Below are 25,816 nucleotides of genomic sequence, written 5' to 3' on the forward strand. Positions count from 1 at the left end.
AGGGCCCCTACCCTTATATAGCTCCCAACTCGTTCCACGGGCCTCCAAGAACTCCCTCTGCACAGCCAGTGGCACTTGAAGGTACCGAGCAGTGCCAGGCTCCGTCCCTCATGGACGTTGAGCCACGTTCGAATCCTTTCACTAAGCCAGGAATGGCCTCAGTGCCAGTGCCAAGGCAAGACTTGAGTCTCCCTCCCAGAGCTCTAAGTCCAGGTCGCTTTCCCTCCACTGGCTTGGCCCCACTACCCATGCCAGCAGTCGAGGAAGAGCCAATTCCAATAGGAATCCTCCAGGACATCCATGACCATAGCGGACACTCCATCAATGGTGCGGAACTCCCAAACCACCCCAGAACCTATTCTAGACACTTAGCATTCCATTCGACTAGGAAAAATTTTAGCCAGCAAAAATTGCTATAGCTTTAGAGATATTTTTAATGCCTGGGTCGTTTATACATTGTTTTGATTTAACTCCTGATTTAGCATTACTTCCTAATCTAAATTTTGTGAAATTGCCATTGTGTAATCTTATTTCCTCTCTACAGAGGATTACTTCATTAATACTATCCTTGTTAGTTTGCACTAATGATAAAATTGATACTGTTAGGCATCTTCATGTTACGAGACAAAGTCATTTAACGAAATCGTAGGGCTACTAACACACCCACCTTAATTTATCTCTGGACCTACTCGAGTCCCGGTCACCCTTAAGGTGTGAATTTCTGCTCATGTAATTTAGATATAAATATAGTTCTTTTAAACTAAGTCCCAGTTTTTTATGTAAATTCCTCCCCTTCATTAATATCGGCCTTCAGCCATAAAATTTGTTTGTTATAACCTCGTTCTCTAATACAATACCTGCTTAGGAGTGCCAGAGAGTCACATCCTCACATTTAATACTGAGGGAACGAGACATTTAAAACAAAATGGCCACCTTGCCAGGATCTTGAAAAAATTCATTTTCATTTGCCAGCCGTAGCTGGTATCACAAGCAGAGAAACGAATCTGAATTCCTTTTAATATTTTGAGCAAGTGCAAGACAAGGGCTCCCAAATCTCCACAACAGGTAAAGGGTAAATTTTATTTCCTCGTTATTTGAATATGACTAGTAGGTATTCTAGTCAGGGGTGTATAAAATCTGACTGCCATTATGAATAGCTATATGAAGATTTTTAGAACTACATGCATGCCGATAGCCTAGAGAGAGAGAATTTTGACCTAGATGAGAATCCGCGCTGTTTCATTGTTGTCTGGGTGCATTTTCTCTCTCTCTCTCTCTCTCTCTCTCTCTCTCTCTCTCTCTCTCTCTCTCACTCACTCACTCTCTCTCTCTCTCAACATGTCATTCATGGATAGACAATATTATTAAATCAAGACTTAATGTGCAAATAGTAGAGGATGAAGAAGATGAGGAAGAGGAAGAAGAGGAAAACAGAAGAGAAGAAAACAAAACTGAAATGACAGAAAAAAATAATGAAAACAGAGAGCAGGACAAGAGTATGGATGCAGAGATACTCATAGATACTACATGAGGCAATCAAGCAGCATACATACGAAGAAATAAATTACGACATGACAACACAAAATAAAATCCCAAAGGGGCTTTACCCAGATCCGCATACTGATGGGAAAGAGCAAGAAAAAATAGAAAAGAAAGGCAAAGTCTGCACCCTTTTGAAACGAGAGAATTGGAGATTCGGTGAAAGATGTTACTACAAACATTCCATGGTATGTCACAATTATGAAATCTATGGTAAATGGGCATACCTAGACGGCTATGAGGATGAATGCAGAGATCTACATCCAAAAATATGCAAAAACCTAAAAGAAGGAAAAGGATGTAAGTTCAACAAAAAATGTAAATATATGCACCCTGTAGTTATGAATCAAAATCAATTAAATAATCAATTAAATAACAAAATCCAAAATAGAAAAGAAACAAATAAAGAAAGGAACAAAGAACATGAGGTGAAGGAAAAAAACAAGCCATCACCGTGCTATGGAGTGTCAGCAAAGAATTTGCAAGCATCAGCTCCAGGATACAGTCCAAGAGACTGTAGTATATACAATGATAGGGGATGGTGCAGATACGGAGAAAATTGCAGATTCATACACAAAATTAATAATTATGATGAAGGAGGATCAAGTATGATGGAAAAGTTGGATTTTTTAATGTCAGAATTTCTGGAAATGAAGAAAAGAACAACATACCAGAACAGGAAAGAGACATGGGAAAATCCTTATTATTACCCATATTAAATGAAGGAGATAACACGCAAACCATCATAGTGATGAATGCGCCGGGTTTAGTTACGAGTAACTCAAAAAGAAAAATAGAGTTCTAGATATAATGAATATAAGTGAAACCTGGTATTCCCAAGAGACTGGTAATGATAATCAAATAAAAGGGTTCCAAACTTATAGATCAGACAGAAAAAATAGGAGTCAAGGGGGAACTGCAATATATGGGAAAGACATAAAACAAGGAAATATGAGAAATATAGTAACTAAGAATGTGAACTAATAGCGGTAGAATTCGAATCTGAAAAATTAATGAATATAGTAATATATAGACCCCCTAATACTAAAGAGTTTGACACAATAATAAAAAAATTGGATGATATTTGTAGAAATCACAAGGACTGGACTATTCTCCTATCCGGAGACTTTAACTTTCCTTTTGTAGATTGGAAAGAACGAATAGGAGATTGAATAGGAGATTGTGGTTGTATTTATACATATAAAAAAGAGAATAACAGTAGTGCAGCAGATTAGAGGCAATTTGAAAAGCTATTAGATATGCTACTAGAATACAACATTCAACAAATAAATCACCTGCCAACAAGAAAGGAAAATGCTTTAGACCTAGTATTTGTGAACAAGGTGAATTATGTTGAAGAAATAATAGTTTATAATGCAAGTATTTCAGACCATAATGTCATAGAATTAACAGTCCATTCCAAAGCAAGGGAAAACAGAGATAAGCAAGAGATGAAAAAGTGGGAAGGATGTGGAAAATACAATTTCTACAGTAAAAATATAAAATGGTCAGAAATAAATGAAGAATTAAACAAAGATTGGGATAACATTTTCGTAAGTGATGATGTACAGGTAAATACGGAGATATTATATAAAATATTAGAGAAAATAGTGGATAAATATATGCCGAAGAAAAAAGTAAACATCAGTCATGCATACCAAGAGACAGAAGGATCTTGTTCCAGAAAATCAGAAAGTGGAAAATAGGTCTTGCAAGAGAAAAAAATGCAGGGAAAGTGATGGCACTAAAAAGTAAGATAGAAAATGCAGAACAAAAGATTATACAATGAAAAGAAAATGAAAAATGGGACTTGGAAGAAAAAACCCTAGTAAATATCAAGCAAAACCCCAAACTATTGTACTCATATGCGAAAAAGATGAATAAAAGAAGAACAGAAATAGGCCCTCTAAGAATTGAAGGGAGATTAAAGAATAAAAAAAGGAAATATTCAACATATTGGCAGAAAGATATAAGAGAGAATTTACCCCTAGAATTGATAATGAAGATAATGATACAGAAATAAGGGATGAAAATAATGAATATTTACCAGACATAGATATTAATGAAGCCGATATTGTGCAGGCTATTAATGAAATTAAAAATGGAGCAGCAGCTGGGCCCGATGGTGTCCCCGCTATTTTGTCAAAGAAAGTAGTTCATTCTATCGCTAAGCCCCTTGCAATATTATTAAGGCAAAGTGTAGATACAGGCAAGATTTAAGATGAGCCCAAATTAGCATTTTTACCCATACTTTCAAAAGTGGATCAAGACTAGAGGCAAGTAATTATAGGCCTGTGAGTCTAACATCACATATTATGAAAGTATGAGAGGGTAATGAAGAAAAATATTATGAAACATTCAATAAAAAATATTTTGTTTGATATAGGACAACATGGTTTTGTACCCGGAAAAAGTACACAAACCCAACTGTTAGTCCACTGTGAGAACATATATAAAAATATGAAAAACAGAAAAGAAACAGCTGTGGTTTATCTAGACTTTGCAAAAGGTTTTGACAAGGTAGATCATAATATATTACCGAAGAAAATTAGAAAACATAATATAGTGGACAAAGTAGGAAGATGGTTAAAAGAATTTTTACACAACAGAAAGCAGATAGTTATTGCAAATGATGAGAAATCAGATGAAGCTAAGGTAATATCCGGTGTGCCACAAGGTACGGTGCTAGCTGCATTGCTGTTTTTGTTAATATGACTGCAGACATAGACAGTAATGGTAAGGACTCAGTAGTGAGTAGTTTCGCCGATGACACAAGAATAAGTAGAGAAATTACTTGTGATGAAGATAGGAATGCACAACAAAGAGACCTTAACAAAGTATATGAATGGCCAGAGGTAAATAGGATGGTATTCAACTTTGATATATTTGAATCAATAAATTATGGAGATAGAGAAGGAAAGCTATATGCATATAGGGGACCTAATAACGAGACAATCACTAATAAGGAAGCAGTTTAAGACCTTGGTGTGATGTTGAATAGGAACATGTTATGTAATGATCAAATAGTAATTCTACTGGCAAAATGTAAAGCAAAAATGGGAATGTTGTTACAGCACTTCAAAACAAGAAAAGCTGAACACGATTATGCTATATAAAACGAATGTTCGTCGTCCACTTGAATATTGCAATATGATATGGTACCCACACTATCAAAAGGATATTGCACAAATAGAGAGTGTACAAAGGTCCTTTACAGCTAGAATAGAAGAAGTTAAAGATCTTGATTACTGGGAAAGACTACAATCTTTAAAATTATATAGTCTAGAAAGGAGAAGAGAACGCTACATGATAATTCAGGCATGGAAACAGATAGAAGGAATTGCCGAAAACATCATGAAGCTAAAGATATCAGAAAGAGCAAGCAGAGGTAGATTAATAGTGCCCAAAACTATACCAGGAAAAATAAGGAAAGCACACAGGACGTTAATCCACTACGCACCAGCATCGACAATGCAGCATCTATTCAATGCGTTGCCACCTCATCTAAGGAATATATAAGGAAAGCACACAGGACATTAATCCACTACACACCAGCATCGACAATGCAGCGTCTATTCAGTGCGTTGCCAGCTCATCTGAGGAATATATCAGGAGTGAGCGTAGATGTGTTTCAGAATAAGCTCGACAAATATCTAAGCTGCATCCCAGACCATCTAAGATTGGAAGATGCAAAATATACCGGAAGATGCAACTCTCTGGTAGACATTAGAGATGCCTCACACTGAGGGACCTGGGGCAACCCGAACAAGATGTAAGGTCTGTAAGGTCTGTAAGCTCTCTCTCTCTCTCTCTCTCTCTCTCTCTCTCCCCGCAGTATCACCCACATGTTTAGGCAGGATAGGAAAAATTAAAATCCTTGTACATATAAGGATTGTTCCTGGAGAAATCCATGGCCACGTGTCCAATCGAATCCTACAGTATTGTCCCCCCTTTTATGGAAAAAGAAAAGAAGAGTAAGTAAGTTAAACATTAACTAGTGTTAGCGTAAATTCATTCAACTTTGAAATAGCGACAAAGAATATAAACAGTCAGTGTTTTCAGTCTTTGTAAAGAGAAATAAAAAGGGCAGGTACATATTGCATTTCACACACAAAAGGGCAGCTACTTATGGGCACGTGTTTGTTTTTCCTTCTCTGCCGTTCTCTAAGTCCCCACTGTGGCCTTGGTTAAGGCCAGGTGTGAATCCAACCTTCCCCAAACCCCTTCCCCAAACCTCCCTCTGCCCATGTGAGAGCCAAAATCTCCAGGAATTTAATTTTGCAAAAGTTAGATTTGGTACAGCTTTAGTTTGCGAGGGAGATAGTATATAGCTAAAGGGTATAATGCAAATTCCATGAAGTTGGTGCAATGCATATTGTACACAGTGGTGAGAGAATCTTTAATATTTAGTCTTTCTCTCTCCTTAATCATTATTGTTTCCAATGCTAGCTGTGACAAAATAAGGCTTCTGAGCATTGCCGACTAGTGTTGAAGGGTAAGACAAGACCGAGGAATTGCGCTGGTAAAAAAGAATTTTTTTTCCTTTCCGTCTGGTCCTCGAGATGATGGAAATCCCATATACATTTTTTATCAACTGCATTTACCACGTCTATTCACGTTGAGTTTTCCATGAGTACATGGTAATTTTTCTTTATTTTTTATACCCCAGTATTTCATTAAGTGGCAGCGTTATGTTTTCCACTGTACTACATGCCAGCAGGAACTGTATTTACAGAGATTTTTACGACGATTTTGCTAAGTGTCAGTGTCGAATTTTCTCCCTTACTACATGCCAGTAGTAACTGTATTTACAGAGATTTGCGGTGATTGCCACCAAATATAGGCTCCGAGTGTTCCGCCTTTACATGGCATTCTGTTACAGCTTGGTAGAGTTGTTATTTACCTGGATCTCATTTACTGTCTGGTTCTGCAGATATTCCAGCCATAGGGATCCTTGTTATTTCCCTGGTATAGCGTTGAGTATTCTGCATACCCTGGTGACATTTACAGTTTTGGTGACTTCCATCCATTCTATTATCCCCAGGCAAGACTACTAGCGTTTTACCTCTGAGAAGATGGCCCATAACGCAGCTCTGGAAGAGGTTAAGGCCTTCACCAAAGCTGGAAGAGTCATGGGGCTGGAGGGCACAAAACTGATAAATTAGGGAACAATAAAATGAAAGAAGCTGCAGAGAGAGCATTCCAGGCAGTCGAAAGGGAGAAAGGAGAAGCCCAAGAGAGAAGAGAAGCAGATGAGAGAGCATTCCAAGCTGCTAAGAGAGAAGCACAAGAGAGAAGAAAAGCAGCTGAGGTAGCATTCCAGGCAGCAAAAAGGGAGAAAGAGAGAGAAGCATAAGAGAAAAGAGAAGCAGCTGAGAGAGCACTCCAGGCAGCTGAAAGGGAGAAAGAGCACATCAACTGGCTGTGGCAGTCCAGAGTGCCACTCTGGTACCCCCAAGTGTGATGCCCCTTGCACCCCACCCCCTCCATCACACTCTCACCTCCACAGCATGGGAACCTTCATTAGGACTTGGGACGATAGTTAGCCCAACACCTGGCGAGCAGGTGTTCAAAAACATCAATCCAACCCCTCAGGAAGTGACCCTCCTCCTTGGCAGCATCTCGCTAGCAAAGGGCGGACTGCATTCAAAGCCCTCCTCTTGAATGAGTGACAAGACCTCACCCTCGTCCGAGAGGCAATCCTTGGGGCTTACGAGTTGACCCCATACCAGTGGAGGCAGAAGTGGAGGAGCATGGCCAAGGAGGCTAACCAAAAATGGACAGGGTGAGTAGCAAATAAGACACTGTCACTCCAGAAGTGGACAAAGGCCTCCAATGCAACATCTGTTGAGGAGGTCTAAGAACTTTTTTAATTGGAAGACTTCCTGTCCTACACTCCCCCTGATCTTGCCACCCACTTGAAGGCAAAGGCTCCTAAGACTATTTTAGAGTGCTGTAGATGGGCGGACGTCTATAACACACACCATCCACTGCAGAGTTCTTTGAAGAAAAAACCTGCCCTGATCTTCCTCTCTTTCCTGCTGCCACTTCTTAGCCTACCCAGCACCCCAACAATCCTCCACGGAAGACTGTGTGTGGGCGTTGCAATAAACAAGGGCACACCACAGAGCAGTGCCTCTCAAAGCTGGATCCTCCTCAGCAAGCTGCCGCTACTCCTCAGAATGGACTACCCCATCATCATAATAATAAGAATAACGACTACTGGAACTGAAACAACCGGCCCTGGCCTGATTTTAGCAAGAGTTTCTGTGACTCATGCAAAGTGCGTAAGCTCACCACTGCCTGGCCGGGATGTCCAAAGAAAGCTGCTGTTACTGCCATTGTGATGGCAGTGACAAATCCCTCTGTTGTTGGTCCTCCTGCTCAAGACCCCATATTTGTTGCACCTCCCTGAGGACATTATCCTGCCTACCAGGTCCGAGTTTTCAATGACACTGGTGCGCAGATATAACATCATTCAAGAGAATAAAATTCCTTATGGAGCTCGGGATGATAGGCTCCAATTCGTCAACCATGTCAAAAAGTTCTTGCCTACTGTCCGGTTGAGAGTCACACAAGATATGTACCATGGCAGTAGCTACCTATATTCCAAGAGGTTATGACATCCTGCTAGGACAAGATTTTAAGTCTCCCCCTACCTTTGTACCGTCTCAGGGGCCCCGCTCTTACATAGCTCCAGACCCGTTCCATGGGCCTCCCAGAACTACCTCTGCACAATCCATGACACTTGAAGGTACCAGGCAGTGACAGGCTCCGTCCCTCATAGACGTAGCGCCACGTTCGAATCCTCTCACTACGCCAGGAACGGCCTCAGTGGCAGTACCAAGGCAAGACTCGAGCTCTCAGTCCAGGATGCTTTTCCTCCTCCACTCCCCTTCCGTCAGCAGCTAACCAGTCACATAGGTAAGGACTCTGCTGAACCCTATTTGGCCAAAGAACTCAAGGAACTGAGCCAAGCAGCACTAGGCACGGGGACGAGTGCCAGTGCCCCGGTTGTCACAGCAGATGGAGCCGATGCCCCTCCGGCATCTTCAAAGGATTTGAGTCTTTCAACGCACCCACAGCATCGCCAAACCAACCTTGGAGAAGTCAAAGGAAGAAGGGAAAAGGGTGTTGAGGTTTTCAGAAACCCTATGAAAGTCAATAGTGTCTCTCTGCACTAGTGCTTGGCACGGTGCCACCCTCTTATAGAGAATTCTGACCCTCTCCATCCAGAGGAGAGTGCCAGGTTCTGCTGCTTTTAATTCCTTCTTATCCTTTTGTAACTGTTTCTATTTTTGTACTCTCTATATCTTCTCTTTCATAGTTTCCTTTCCTCTCCATCATCACCTTTAGGCATCTATTTCCATTGTATGTTCTGCTTAGGCAGAGCTCCATCCGCCAGCCATTCAGGCCTTATAGATTAGTACTCCATTAGGAACTACTATCAGGGCATTATGTAAACTTCAAAGATCTCAGCATTCCATGCGACTAGGAAAATTTTCAGCCAACAAAATGCTATAACCTAAGCTATATTTTAAAGCCTGGCTCGATCATACATTGTTTTGATTTAATTGTTGATTTAATGTTCCTTCCTAGTCCATATTTTGTGTAATTGTCAATGTCTCTCGTGAGACTTATATTTGTGTAATTTTATTTCCTCTCTACGGATAATTACTTTCTTAATTCTGTCCCTGTTAATTTACACTAATATTCCCTATGGAGAAATTAATACTGTTATGTGCCGTCCTAATGGCACAGGACAAAATTACTTAACAAAATCGTAGGGCTATTAACACTCCTAGAAACGTGTCATTTTGCCCCATCAGGGCAAACTAATAGCATGTGTTGCATTAAACAATAAGCTGACAGTATTATACATGATAGAATTAAGTATACAATTAACCCTGTAGGTTGAGTTAAGATCATTTGATCATTTATTGCTGTTCATTTTAACAGTCATTTCTAGTGTGACATTATATTTTAAGAGTAATAAAATTTGATTTTTCTTTATTGTGCTCTAGCAAATTTTAGTTATTAGTATCTTTAGTCATGTCACACTTTATTTTTATCTTTCTTGATTTCATTAATTTTCAAGAATTAAATTATTTTAAATTCTCTGCCTTGTCAAGTAAACACTCAAATGTGAAAATTATTATCCGCAGAGATTTGTTTTATTTTATGTCATAAGTCCACTCAAGGGAGTATAGAAGGCTCAATAATTTGTATTTGTCATTTGTCCTTGTTTCTGGGTTGTCTTGTCCATTCCAGCCCGCCTAGGGTTGAAATGTCCTCTAGAATGGGGAGGTGTTTAGGATTTAACCCAGAACCAAGCAAAGTAATACACTTTTATAAAAGAATTTCGTACATTCTCGAGTTGCCCCTCTGAAATGAAAGCCTGCATTCTCTCTAAACATCTTGTCTATCCCAATTAGTTGTTTCTCAGAATTAATCCTACAGAGGCGGAGCATCTTGATACCAGAGATTTTAAAGGGAGACGTTAACTACAGCTCCTCCTCAGAAGCCTCGCATGCATCCCAGAGCTCAAGACGCTCCCACCTGCAGAAGTGTTCACACCACTACTTTCCCCTTTTGCTCCCCTGCTCTTCTGGGGAACCCACATGAGAAGACAACAAGACCACGGACTTCCAGGTACTGTAGAGAGTAATTTAAAGTGCAGTCAGTGAGCGTTTTTTGCTTTAACTGTATTTCATTTTATTCTTTCCAAGGCGACTTCCCCCCTTCTTGGCTCAGCTTCTCACTCCCTGTCTTCGTTCAGTGCTCTAATTAATTCCCCTTGTGATGCCTGTAGTGATATAACATTCCCTAGTTAATCATGCAACATAATATTCCTTTCTGTATAAGCTCCCAGTCACTCTATGCCCCTTGAGAGTGAGCTTTGATATGAAATACTAAGAGAAAGTAATTTGTAACATTTCTCCACGTGTCCATCCCCTTAGTACTGATGCTAGAATACAATCTCTTTGCAGACAACTATCGTCCCTGGTTGTGAGAGGAAATTTGGGAACCCTTGGGTATGATGCTCTTATTTAAATAACCACCTCTGCACAAAATTATATCTGTGTCTGGGTCATTCCTAGCCACATGTTCCAGTGGACCTGCAATCAACCACCTTAATTTATCTCTGGACCTACTTAAGTCCCGGTCACCTTTAAATTGTGAATTTCTGCTCACGTAATTTAGATGTAAATATAAGTTCATTTAAACTAAGTTCCAGAGTTTTATGTAAATTCCTCCCTTCAATAATATCAGCCTTCAGCCATAGATTTTGTTTTTTATAACCTCGTTCTCTCATACAAGTCCTTTTTAGGAATGCCAGAAAGTCACATCTTCACATTCAATACCGAGGGAACGAAACATTTATAACAATATATATATATATATATATATAAATATATTATATATGTATACACTAAAATAACACCTGAAAATTAACTAAATGGCTTCATCACGTAATTTATGAACGTATACTAACTAGAAACAAGCAAACAACAGAAGCAGCAGCAGCAAGGAAGTTGGTATGCATAAATAAAAACAAATTTTGTGGTGTTTGTGTGTGTGGGTGCATGCGCAAAGCTTCCTGATTTCTAGATCAGGTAGTTGTCAGGCCTACTGTAAGCCTATTCTGATCTACTCTTAAAGAGCCAAGCAATTTATCTTGAACATAAATTATCTACTCACTAACAATACAATATTCAACATTACCTTCTTTCTATCTCTGTGCGGTTCTTTAAGAGCACGAATGAGAAGGGCAGATGCAGAGGGAACTACTTCTACCTGTGCTTGTCGATTCTGAATTGTCAGCTGTACTGTTACCTGCAATAAAAAAATAAAAAAATAGGTGTATTAGGTATAACCAACTTGTAATTTAAACATTCGATTTAATGTCAGTTGCATCTGTCACCACGCTTAACATTGTCTATTTTCTGAAAGTCAAGCAATGCATTTAGCGCCGAAATTGTGCCACACATCAATAACGAGTCGTCCTCATTCAAGCTAAGCCAATTACCCTCACATAGCTCATTACTATTTGTACTTCTGATCCTTTGTGTATGTGTGTGTGTGTATGTATGCTTTTCTTTTACTGTTAGTGCGGTCCTGTCGTTGCAAGGTTAGCGTCTTCTGCTTTTTGAATAAGTATATCATTGTCTTGGTTTGTTTTTCCATTCTTTGAAAAAAAAAAAAAAAGGCATTCTGAAAAATTAAAATGTATTTTTTCATGTAATCTGTTAGGAGTGTTGTGTGATTTTGCTCATTTTAATGTGCTCTGGTGTAACCATAAGTGTCGTAATTTTGTGCCTTGTGTGTATGTATTGAGGTATGCTCTAGTGGATACGATTTTTAACTTCTTTGTAGATTTTTAATGATTTATATTTCAACATAATTCAGTGCTTTTATTAATTTATTAAATTTTCTATAGAATTCCTTATGATGTAATTATGAATCACGAAATGTAGGATGCAATAAAAGAAGTGAGTCACCAGCGTATTCCTGCCCTTGACTGGAATATGTGTGTGTGTGTGTGTGTGTGTGTATATTATATATATATATATATATATATATATATATATATATATATATATATATATAATTGGCAACGATTTATAAATACATAAAACATTGTATTTAATCTCATGTAGGTTAATCTACAGTGAATTTGTACTGAAATTGTATAAAATATGTATATACATGGACAGTGCTTTATAATCAATCAAAGGCAAAATCATTGTTACGTGGGTAGTAGCTAATAATACCAAAATTTATGATATATAAACTAAAACCGTGACTAGCATAGCCAACAATTAAAGTAGGGTGCCAACCGTCCCGGATTCGCCGGGATTCTCCGAATTCCTGCATACTCTCCCATCTCCCAGAATGGCTTCAAAACCTCCCGGAATATAAGAAAAATATCATCTAAGTAAAATGGAATTTCCATTTTTTTTCTAGAAATAGTTAGCAGTGGTCCAATATATATATATATATATATATATATATATATATATATATATATTATATATATATATATAGATATATATATATATTATATATATACATATATGAATAAAAACACTGTATCGTGCTTCTAAGAAATCAATAGAGAGATCCACAGTAATATCCTTGTTTATCGAGATATAATATATTTATACAAGCTTAAAGCTTTCGTCATCCTCCTGTGGACTTTATCACTTAGTGATCAAGTCCACAGGAGGATGGACGAAAGCTTTAAGCTTTGTATAAATATATTATATCTCGATAAACAAGGATATTACTGTGGATCTCTCTATTGATATATATATATATATATATATATATATATATATATATATATATATATATATATATAGATATATATATATATATATAAACGGTTCCATGTGACAGTGATGTAGAGAAAAGGAAAACTGAATATTGCAAATATATAAAGAAATATTAATAAAAATAAAAAAGATCGACTTCATATATACAAAACTCTACGCTTATAAAACAAGAGAATTTGCTGTGAACGTATTTCATTGTTGACCATTTATATTTTGTAAATATAAATGGTCCACAATGTTGTTATTTCAATTGTTGTTATTATGTTGTTATTTCAATTATTTCTTTGCATTTATTGAAACTGTTCCCTATCTAGCACTGTGTATTTCTGAGTTTTATTTTTTCAAAACTTTATACCTATGCGTATATAACATATGAAAACAAAGGACCACCACAAAGCGATACATTATTTATGAAGTGATATATCATTTATCTGAATACTATCCATTTGCAAATAGGATAGATTATGTTTGTAAACAAATGAAGCATATCAGCGCCTGTGCAGTACGGTGGGCAAAAGCGAACAATGGCAGACGACGCTCTCACCTAATTTAACTTTGTCAAGTGTTTTGTGAACACTGCATATGTATGGCAGGGTACGGTTTCTCTCTTGCTTATTACACTGTATATGCATTCGCGTGTAGTGCTGTATTAATTTCTCAAAATGTGAAAATAATAGTTTCTAATTTGCTTGTGTTTCAGGTTTTTCAGCCTGTTAGCTTCACTTACCATGAGAGGAAAAAACATTCCATAGCAAGAATAAATATTTAAATAAAAAATAACTATTACTTTGCTTTCCATAAAAGTTTAGAATCCAGCAGTATCAAACTACTTTCACACGAGGGCAAGATATCTGAGTCACTGCACTCTTAATAGTAGAAGGGTCTGAAATTCATTGGTCATTTATCTCGATCCATTTTCTGTGAATACCAGCTGTTACTCTAAAAACATGGAATTATAATTTATGTATTTTATGTGTACATGGGAATGTGGTGGCATGATGGCATAATAACGCTTTAAATTTTCAATGTAGTGAAGTCGCGTACATTTTGAGCAGTCTTCCAAAAGAATGTCAACGAAAATATGTAAATCTGAATATTTCAACATACAAATGCTTTATGCTCTATTATTTTGCATAAAAATATATTATTTCATAAAGATCAACTTCCAATTGAAAGATAGGTCGAATTAGATATGTAGTATGGGGGAACACTTTTGTCTGTGTGCTGGTAGTGGCGCAAAAATATTATTGGAACGTCTTTCTAAGCGATGGTTGGCAGACGTTTCATCGATAGTGTAGACATGGCGGGGCGAGGTTCTGGGTCTTATGAATTACTAATAATATTACTCATTTACTGAGCAAGTGCTCTATCATGTACAGTAAGTTCCAGAAGTGAAGCGACAATCTCAGAATTGATCGTACTTCTTTAGAAACTTGTGGGGTTGCCAGTTAGTATATTTTATTCCAATCATTGTCATCCTATTTATCTGATAATACGTATCAGTGATTAACTGTATAAGCGCAGAAAGTATTACCCCAGTGAATGATCAATGTTAGTTCAATAATTGTTTATTAAAAGATGAACAAAAATTCCCCAAAGACACATCTGCGGCTCTCAAAGTGTGATATCAAGTGTTCACCATAGAGTGGCAGCAGGAACCGAGTGCATGAGCTTTGGCCTAATATTTGTAAATTAACTTTCTGCTTTTAGCGTTATATCGAAAGTTAATATGATTTCTTTTGATAAAGCACAGAGAAGTTGAACATCTGATTAAATTAAATATAAATAAGACAAGTTGGTGTAAAAAAAAAAAACGAAATCCAAGTTATGTGCGCGTTTAGCATTGGTTACATGGTTAGGCCTATTTAAAAAATCAAGTAAATATATTTCCCAGCTTGTTAGTTACTAATTTAATCGAACTTCTCGATTGTGCAAATTTTTGCATGCGGAATTGCGTTCAACCTGCCTCTTGCCTCTTTGTCCACTCCTCACACAAGTATCTTCGTAGGTTTCCACCTTTTTTTTTTTTTTTTTTTTCAGTGCATAAGTGAGACTATTCTTGTCCATACGATCCGGAGTGTGAATATGCTTGGCGAGCATTATTTTAATTCGAGTATCTCCTGTTATGCTCTCTCTCTCTCTCTCTCTCTCCTCTCTCTCTCTCAGGACCCTTTTATCTAGTCAGGAATAACCAGAGGTTTGTTTTAAGAATCGAGCACTAGGCCTATTGGTCATGCTCGGGTGCTTATATATATATATATATATATATATATATATATATATATATATATATATATATATATATATATATATCCCCAAAAAACTAATAAATTTCTGTTATACAATGATACTTGACTGGATCGAACTGATTACTGGTTGTCAGTGGAAATATTAATTTTGGTGATATCACTCCCTTATGATACGCCCACTTACGCAAATTCAGTCTTAAATTTCACGGTTGGGATATGATTAGAAGATTTGAGGCAAAAGGTTGAGGTGAAAATGGTGGAGTTAGTATTGTGGGTAGAAGTAGAGGTAGAGGTAGAGGGAGGAGGTGGTTGGGGTCTGTCGTCTCCCTACTTAACCAGGTGGTGATTTTATGGGTGTTCTGGTTGCTTGCGACCGTCTTTCTTATCTTTTATATACCGAGTCTGTTTCCCAGGTGCAAGAACAGGTCCTGGTGTCGGTCCTGAAGGTTCTATCTTTGCCTAAATAACAGACAGTGGCCCTGCAGTGTAATCCTTGCAATGCCCGGAACTAGGCCTAGTCACCTGAAGGTAGCAGCAGAGGTTAGAGCCTTTCTCGAAGATGGTGTTTTATACTCGGTCCTTGGAGCTAGAATCAGAACTGCCAACCACCCCCAACTTCTCTATTGAATCTAGGTGCATTAATCATTGATTATGTTTAATGTCGCGGAGACTTTCCCTTTACATTCTATTGATACTTGCATGGTTTTATGCATTTTCGATAAAATAATTGATAATACACTATGATATTAAATATTTGTTTCCACATTGCTCGAAATATACATTGGTAATGTTGGTAATTGTGTGTTGAACGAGAATTCAAATTGTTTAGTTTCTATAGTTTGAAGTAATAACTATACTTTAAAATAATTACTATTACCGTAATGTTTTCTTATGATTGTTATAAATATCATAGATTTGATATTTGTGCATCATATGTTAGCTTTATTTTGCTTGATAGAGCTTTCACTGTAGAAAAAAAAAAAGTTTTTCAGCTACGAGTTTTTTTGCCAGTTGGTGAATTTCGAACGAAATCCCCTGAAATTTGTCACTTCACTTCTGGAACTTACTGTACCTTCTGAGTAATTTGAGCCAGGTTACGAAGTGGGTAGATCTAGGGTACTTCTCCGCGGCAGCCTAGACTATGGCAGTTGCAGTTTTTCTATGCAGTTTTACCTACTGAACAAGAATTTTAAGTAATATTTATTCAGACAACTGTAATTAACCCCCAGGGGCCAGTACTAAACACGGCAAAATACATTGGATGGCCCCCAATCTCTAGTGGATGTCATATCCGCGGTTACATTCCTTGCAGTCTGTGCGGACTGCTTCTGTAGAAATACCACGAAGTGTTCTGTCCCACCGCTCTCTTTCATCTTAATTCTTTTCAAGCCTTGCATGAGTTGGACAGGTAGTGGCTGCCAACAACTTACTTCTCCTTACCCTGTCACTTTCACTGGGAATACAATGCCAGCATACTTGGCTTCCTTTTCCCCACCTATTTGTGTATCCTACAACAACACACTACTGAAACCATTGTTTATAAATAATGCACAGATTAACTTGAATGATCAACATTCTTCTGGTAAGCTAGAAGAGTGGAAATGGCTTTTTGCCCAACAGCAGTGTTATTGTTTGGAAAAGACGTGATGATGATGTCACGTTGATGACTCCTACAAGGTGTTGAGTTTTTCACTATAGAAAAAATGGAAATTCTATCTTACTAAGAACAATATTTTTCTAAAAATCTGTGAGGTTTTGAAGCCATTCCAGGAGACAGGAAAATATACAAGAATACAGGAAGGTAAGGTCAATGTCACTTTGCTATTTTTATTCCATTATAACAACATGGTAAATTCTAATGCACATCATCTTATGTAGAATTCTCTGGCCTTTCCACCGATATAATTACCATGTATGAACACAGACTGCATCTGTAGTTATTTGTGTATTATATATGTCTGTAAGAAAACACAACTCTGCTGGCCGAGCCAGTTTTCTCTCGCTTTGGGTTGGATACTGCATATCTGTCGCAGCCTCCTTTATAACCCATGTTTACCTGTCTCTCTCCCTTGTCCTCACAACTGATGACCTCCCAGATTGGACGGTGAGACAGCGGTTTTGGCTCAGCCATTAACGGACTTATTATGGCCGCTCAACTTAAAACGGTGCCACAGTCTAGGTCTCTGAAAGTTCCTCTCTGCGGGCAACACCAACACTGTTAGCGGACTCACTACGGCACATCTTTCCCAGGTGTGTTTCGGCATTTAACTAACGGTTTGGCACACCATTCACTACTCACGTCGACTGTTTTGGTGTGAGACAAGCCACAAGGATAGATAGCTGTGTGTGGTCAGCCAACACACAAAATCAGGCAGCATTCCAGACACATCAACATCGACGTTGTGAGTTTCCCTGCCTCAATTGGAGGACACCAGATACCTCCTTAGCTCCTACCCTGATGTCACTGCCGCAACTGTGAGTCCCCAGGTAACCTCCCGAAGCCTCTGCCACACCCTGGAGCTTTCTCTGCCTGCCCGACACCACTGCCGCACCTGTGGGCCTGCTCAGCCCGCCCAACGCCGCTGTCTGTGGGCCTCCTTGACCTCCCCCCAAACCCATGTGGCCTTCGCTTTTGAGGGCTCGCTCAGCCCTCCCAACGTTGCTGACGCACTTGTGGACCTGATCGCCCTTCCAACACCACCACCTGTAGTCCTCCTTGGCCCGCTGACACCACTGCCACACCTGTGGGCCTGCTCTGCAACCCCACACCACTACCTGTGGGCCTCCTCAGCCTGCCGACACTGCTGCTGCACCTGCAGTCCTGCTCTGCCCACCCAGCGCCGCTGCCGTGCCTTAGGACTTCCTCAGCCCAACTGAAGCCACCGCCACACCTGGGGGTCCTCTCAGCCCGTCCACGCCGCCACCACACACAATGCAACTCCCTCCATGGTCTTGGTCACCCACAGTCAACAGGCAACCACCAGGGGAAGCATCCTGTCAGCCAGCAAAATCTTGGGCATCTTCTGATGGATGATGTGGGGCTTGAGGAAGTAGAATATGTTCAATATTCACTTTTCCCTGTCCGTCAGTCGTCTTCCGTGTTGCTATCATCACTCTGTATCTCATCGAACTCCGACTCCTGTAGATGGGAGATGACATTTCCTCGACCTGAGTGTCTGCAGGAGTGGCTGTAGGAGTCTTCTCCAGGCCAAAAGAAGGTCCTGCAAGATGTGACGTTGATAGTCCCTTCCTTGGTCGTTTCAGGAGGTTCGGCATCTTGAAGGGCATTGTGGAGAGTACTTGGAGGAAACTGCTGGTCTCGGGTGACGGAAGCAACAGCTGACCTGAGGGCAGTTGTTGTTGTTGCTGTATTAAGCCAACACTTCTTGTTGGCATGGGGCTTTCCCTTGTTTGGCCCATAGTATCTGAGGGCGCCGACCTGACCTTTTATACCATGCTACAGCGTTGCCATGTCATACAGGTTGTAAATGTGCGAATCGGTTTCCCCGTAGGCTACAGCACAATTAGGAGGCCCACATGCTTCGCAGCAGATAGAAAACAATGACAGCGAACAATGCAGGTGACCCTAGCAGCTACCCTGCAGTAGCCACCGTGGGTCCCACGTGCAATGCCTGGAGTTACGTCAGATAACATTTGCCGTGACCACCCACGACTTGTTTTGAACATTTCAAAACTGGAGCGGGCTATGGCGCCCTAGTGGACGGAGCTTAGAGCTCGGACGACCTGTCACTGTACGTCTACGATTTTACGTATGTTTTACGTTACATTTACGGTTTACTGATGTAAGCTGTTGCCAACTACCAACTTCCACTCATGCGTGGGCGTGTGTGCGTTGATAAGTGAATGTGTGACCTTAGCATAAATTGGACAGGTCACAGGTGGACCAAGTCAGAGCTTTAAAACCCTCTCCGGTCCGGACGAGCTGAACCTCTTGTTTACGTTCCAGTCTTGGTACTTACTACCCGTCGGTGAACAGTTGAAGAGTTAGACGCATTGAAAGTTTCAACAAAATGCTTTCTAATTTTACCCCTGTATTTGTTATCATGACTAAAGTGGTGTCATTGGAAAGCTGAACGTTTATTCTAGCGTATATTAAAACTACTTAAAAATAAAATAACAACTACCACCGTTTTAGATGTGATAAAATAGGACCAAAAATCATTTTTAGCATTTGTTATTCTCTTTCTCTGATTTCAAAGGTACAAAAATATATTTTCTGGTTAATCAAATGTAATCAATTTTACGTAAGTAGATAGAATAATCCTTACTTACAGTGATGGTAAATAGTTTCAGTCAACATGAATTATTACTTTATGAATGGCAAGGCAATAAACAGAAGCATCCATCAAGCACTTCATGATGGTTAGTTTATAGCTGGCGCTGGCAGCACTAGGTAAGTTCATCGTCTTCGCTCCTCCTTCTGCCGTGACGTTCAGCGCGGCCTGGTTTTTATAAACAACAACCAAGGTCATAGTTAGATCCCGTCACGTGGTGCATTTCTGCTTTATTCTTGTACTGTCTATCAGTTCTTGTAATGTTAGTTTGTTGTCGTGTTTATCTGGCTTGTTCATATTTTCACACTTCTACATTCACTCTTATGTTAAAAATTCTGAATAATGAAAAATAATCTGGGTGGGGTCATATTCCACATTAGTATTCCTCTCCATGGCTTTCACCTTCCAATATGTTCATTCAGAAGGCTAAAGTGATATGCAATAGCAAAGAATTTATGGTGATTCCTACCTCCATAGCTGTACATTACAGGCGTACAATGCAAATGTAATTATAATATGAGCTTTCGTTTGTTTTCAAACATACTTCAATATAAAATTAAATATTAAGCAAAAACGAAAAGCCAATCTTAAAATGAACAATCAGTAGTTATAGGGTGATTTAAAAGTTGATTTATTATGGATAGTTACCTAACAAGTTTACACTTTATGACTATCGATTCCATATCCTCAACGACCTCCAGTCAGTAATAGTTATATCGTCAGTAGTTGGGGCTCTTTTAAAATCATACCAAACAAGCAAGATATGGTGTTCTGTTTTCAACAATGAATTATTAATTAAAAGAAAACAGAATACTTAACTTTGTCACGGAAGATTCAATCTGCCATGCAATATCTTCATTTTAGTGAAAGTAATATATATATATATATATATATATATATATATATATATATATATATATATATATATATATATATAGTTACAGCTACCAAAGAAAACTGAAACACTGGAGATGCTAAGTACTTTCGTCTTGCAAGACATGGTGACCATTTCTTAGTAATAAGACGAAAATACTTAGCATCTCCAGTGCTTCAGTTTTCCTTCGTGGCTGTAACTTTGTTCATATAATCATCACACTTTTATTTATATATATATATATATATATATATATATATATATATATATATATATGAAGATAAAAGGCTCATAAAACACTATTTGAATGTTGCAACCACATACTCCTAGCACTTCCTACTGTGCCCTTGTTCACTGACACGATATGGACAGATGGTGTGTTACAATAACATTATACAAAGCATAAGTAGCTGTGACAGTATGTCTCTGTAGGTATGCATACCATCAGAGACTTATTGCCACAACTAATTATGCTTTCTATAATACTATTGTAACAGACCATCTGTCCATATTTTACCAGTGAACTGGGGCACAGAAGGAAGTGCTCGGAGTATATAGTTGCAACGTTCAAATAGTGTTTTATGGGCCTTTTATCTTCACGTTAACAGCTAAAGATACACACACATATCTATATATAAATATATATATATATATATATATATATATATATATATCTATATATATATCTATATATATATATATGTGTGTGTGTGTATGTGTGTGTGTGTGTTTCCTAAGCCGAAGCTATTATTGGTGCATTGTGTATGTCGGAACTGTACTTCTTCCACAGCAAACGATGTTAGAAGAGACAAATTGCTGTTTATCACAGATAAGGCAGTAAACAAAAGATGGCGAACAGAAAGTCAAGCATTTTGTGTAGTTCAGTTCCGTATAACGAACTGAACAGTAAAATATTCAAAATTTCGTATAAGTGAATTTATAGGACCTATTACTGTATAACACATTTCAAAGGTAAGTAAATGTGTTATATACAGTATATTTGCGTGTATACTTATGTTTGTATATCCAAGTATCCCATTTATATCACTAACAGAAAGGGAATGTTGGTGGGGAGGGATTTGAGGGTATTATTCATATTTGTAATTATTAGTTACTTTGGGGGTGGTTAATTATGTACGCTATATTACATATAATTTTTTTACACGTAACTATTATTACATAAGTTTTCATTCTGTTACTTGTTCTTATTAATTGAAGCATTTGGGTGGGGATCGTTTCGGCAGTGACCTTGACTCTGTGTAAACAGCGTAAAACGTCGCACGAAAGCATCCTATCCATTTCAACCTGTCCCTATGCCTAAAGATACATACACACCCACACGCGCGCACAAACACACATTATTTATATAATGGTTAATATTTTGTGTTGAACATAACGAAATGAAGAAACATGCAAATAAATAGTTCACGGGTTGTAAACTATAATTATCGATAGCCGCGTAGATTCTATGGTACTCAAGACTACGAGAAGACCGGCGCACCCAAATTCCAGATGGGATTATAAAGGTTGATTTTGACCACAAGGAGTTCCCATTCCTAATCTGAGTCACAATTCCCTAGACTCCTGTTGTCATTTCCCAGTAGTCTTGAGTCCTCCAGACTCTCGGTGAAATATTTATTTGCCTGTTTCTTCATTTCGTTATGTTCAACACAGATTATTAACCATTGTGTGTGTGTGTGTGTATATATATATATATAATATATCATATATATATATATATATATAATTATCTATATATATATATAATACTATATATATATATTAAAAATAAATATATAGATATATATATATATATATATATAATATATAGTATAATATATATATAATTATATATATATATATAATATAGTATATATAAATAATATATATAATTATTGAACTACACGTCCTTTAATATCTAATTCGCTCTACCTCGGAATTAATATATTTTCATATATGCTTAACCGAGGGGGAATTTATTAAGCAATAATAGAATTGGCAATCGACAGGCGCGAACCAGCGACCTCCCAATTCCAGGAATGGCAGTGGAGCCTTAAACCACCCCGACACCGCAAGAGATATAAGTTCATGCCGCCTCCCACCTGAAATACCTTTCGCGCGCACAGGTATATTTTTGTTTTGGAGACTGCATCAACCCATCTCGTTCTCGATGGCATGGTAGTGCTTTTGCCCGAACGTAGTCCTCATATAAGTCTATCACATTACCGTGACCTATAATTCAAACGGCCTTCGTGATTTGTAATCTATGTCATCTGTGTGTATGTTCATATGTTCGAGCTACTGTCTGCTTCCTTTATGATTTGTAAACGAGATTGTAGAGGAGAAGCGATCAAGCCATCGTCATTAGAAGACCTGTCCATTTTTATCTGAGCTTCATAATGTAGAATCCAATCAGTTATCATCATTGGCAGACTTGTACAATTTCATCTTATAATCTCAGAAGAATAGATGTATTTTTTGTACTCAGTGTTTTCTACTAGAACCTATCATCCTGAGTTTAACACATCTCTGTCGTCCTAACCAGAGAAGATACTGACTTCGTAAGTTATCATCAAACCCCAAGACACTCCAATGAGTATGGAAGTCAAAACCAACCGACTAAGCGTAAGATTATCGCAAGTCTAACATAACCTCACAGGGCGCCTTATTATACAAGGCAACAGCCCTTAAATTGGTGGCAGCTACAGATCTCTTCAACGTCTTCCGAAGAATAATGACTAATGTATCATATCAGAAGTCAACGACGACGAAAGCAAGAGATTCTTCGAGCAACTTAGTATCATCGTTTAGTGAGCGACTTCAGCAGTGCATATCTTCAAGAAACAAACCTGACGTGTCTGCTTCCTAAGGCAATGCAAGCTTCGAGATGTCTCTCATTAGAATCATCCAAGAAAACATCATCGTTAATTGAGCGTTTCCGGCACTTCAAGAAACAAACCGAACGCGTCTTCAGCATCGGATCTTCAAAGGAATCGAATCATCCAAAAAATGAACAACGCGCACGGGGGAAACTCAAGCCAAAACCAGGTCATCCGCTAAACAGAGAAGGAGGGCCAAGGCCATATCATTATCAAAACTCCACACAATATCAAGCTAAGTACAATATTTTTTATTCATTTGGAGTAACTTTGAGTGTTTCCTTTGCAGGTCGAATTTTCGTTATTCCTGTGGCTGAAGTTACGAGACATTCTTAATCTTACTTTTTTACAGAAATTATCTACATCATTGAGATTTCGCTACCGTGAGTTTTTATCTTTGAGTTTCTGTTTCCAGAAGTTCCCCTGAAATATCATAATCATATACGGTGTTAATCTTATCATTTTGGGTGATTATTAATTCTGTACGTAACAAATCAAATTAAACATTGAATATGCGTTTACGCAGTGGATGTCTGTATTTATACAGATGCATGGATAGGGTAGTTAGGCACTGTAGTGATAAGAAAACACACAAAAACAAGTGGAACACCCGTACAAATCTGGATAAATTAGAGGTAACACTATTTCGGGTCAGGACAATAAAGGTTCCTGTGCGAGGTCCTGATCGCAGTTTCAGCCTTGAGTTATGCTTAAAAAATCGAATCTCTATGACTCAACTTAACTTAAAAAAAAAAATACGGCTGGATTGCAAGGAATAACATGTCTGTAAAAACTTTCATTAGGCTAACATACTTAACATTCATATAAACAAATCAACAAAATGTCTAAATGCGCTGACCTGGATCCCTCACTATTTCAAATTTTAGCAAAGAATGAAAGTACATATAGTTAATAATAACGCAATAGATAACTTGCCTTAATAGTAATCACTCAATTCTTTGTAGTTCAAGTCATTCTTACTATCGTTGCTTTCTACGTAACCAACAACAACAGAATGCTAAAAACACACAATACGTTGTCAATGATAATAAAGAGAAGAATTCTAATTATTATAAAAAGAAATAGGTAAACAGTAGCCCTAAAAATCAAAAACAAACAAATCGTGCTTAAGGAAACTTGGTTACTGTGTCATCTAGTCAAACGTCAGGGTCAGTCAAATCTGACGAGTGTTCAAAGCAAAGCACATTCCACACAAATAAGAAGGAATTTTCCTATGAATCACACGACCGTATCAAGTAATCAGAGCAGGTTCTCGTAATTTTAATACAATAAGTTATTATAAGTAGTGGTGGATTAAGCCCAACTGTATGCGCCGTAAAAATTAGAATAGGTATCTTGTTTTTATTCCTTTAGTCCATGTAATATCCTGATTTACGAACTCACCGTCTGTTGTTCGAACTTTCTTATTGAGAAGTCCGGATAAGCAATTGCTTACAGATACCTCTCTAGTTATAAAAAAATTGATCTATATCTAGTGTAATTGTAAGATATTCATCTATGGGTATACAAAACATTATCTTACCTCCTGCCAAATAAGGTGTGTTTATCAAAGGAAAATTCTGTAAACCTTCTAACATATTAAAATCCGTTTTGAACAAAAAGAGACAGTTAATCAAATAACTTATATAGAAGAACCAATCATTTGTCTCATAAATCGTAACATTGTTCAAGCGACCTAACAGAATTCTCCCACAGCCGCAGTCGCAGTTTGCACGCAAAATCTTGAGACGCATGCACCCTCGAATGTCTTAGTGCGTGTAAAAAGACTTTGCTGGGATCTGAAATTTTAATCCTTCCCAACACTCTGAAATATATCGATTTCCGCGAACAAAGCCCTATACACGGTTGACTCGCAGCAGCAAGTTAAATCTAGTGATCCACAAAACCTATACATATAAACATCGCATTTTTTATTGTTGCTAATTTTTAATCACACCCGACCAGTCGTAGATGAATCTCTCTTATACTCTATCTAAAGTAATATCCATAAAGTCATTCAAGCAGAGGTGATTCAGCAGAAAAAACAATTTTTATCTTTTATATGAATACCAGGATGTTTCTCCACTAGCGAGTGATCTCTGAGGGAAAACGGATGTCACTGAACACAAAATACAGTCTAAGGACAAGCATAAAGCTATATACGTACCTTTGTATAGACTCCCAATGAAATTTCAAAATGAGATAAATGAAGAAGTTGAAAATGTTAGTAATAGAAGTCATTAGGAAATCAAATAGCCCATATAATTTTTCCCTCAAACGTCATGCCAAAAAAGATCGGACTTGGCATATCTGCGTAGATTTCTGTCGCTTAAACAAGAAAAACGATTCCCAATCGTTTTCCAGTGTCAGGTACCGAGATATCTTATCTTTGTTAGGCCAGAGTAAATTTTTCACCAGCTTGGACTTACTTAAAGGCTTTCACCAGATACCATTAGCTAAGTGAGTGTACCTCATACACCGCTTTCAGCACACTCAGGGGACATTATCAATTTTTGCGTATGCTTCCGGCTTACATTGCGCCCCAATTACAATATAGTGTTTGGAGACTTTTAGGGGATACCCTACATGCCTATATGGTTGATCTTGTAATCTTTTCTAATACCTTAGAAGTACATTCGGG

General features: G+C 38.1%; 1 protein-coding gene across 4 annotated transcripts in view; it reads right to left on the bottom strand.

Moving 5' to 3' along the window:
- LOC135215295 (uncharacterized) overlaps positions 1–25,816 on the bottom strand; it is a 95,774-nt gene that overhangs the window by 30,123 nt on the left and 39,835 nt on the right. For all 4 annotated transcript variants that reach the window (XM_064249842.1, XM_064249844.1, XM_064249843.1 and 1 more), the window contains exon 3: positions 11,266–11,376. In XM_064249842.1, the coding sequence (XP_064105912.1) occupies positions 11,266–11,376 (111 nt within the window). The remainder of the gene's footprint in view (positions 1–11,265; positions 11,377–25,816) is intronic.

Source organism: Macrobrachium nipponense, chromosome 5, assembly GCF_015104395.2.
Source record: "Macrobrachium nipponense isolate FS-2020 chromosome 5, ASM1510439v2, whole genome shotgun sequence".
Lineage (NCBI taxonomy): Eukaryota > Metazoa > Arthropoda > Malacostraca > Decapoda > Palaemonidae > Macrobrachium > Macrobrachium nipponense.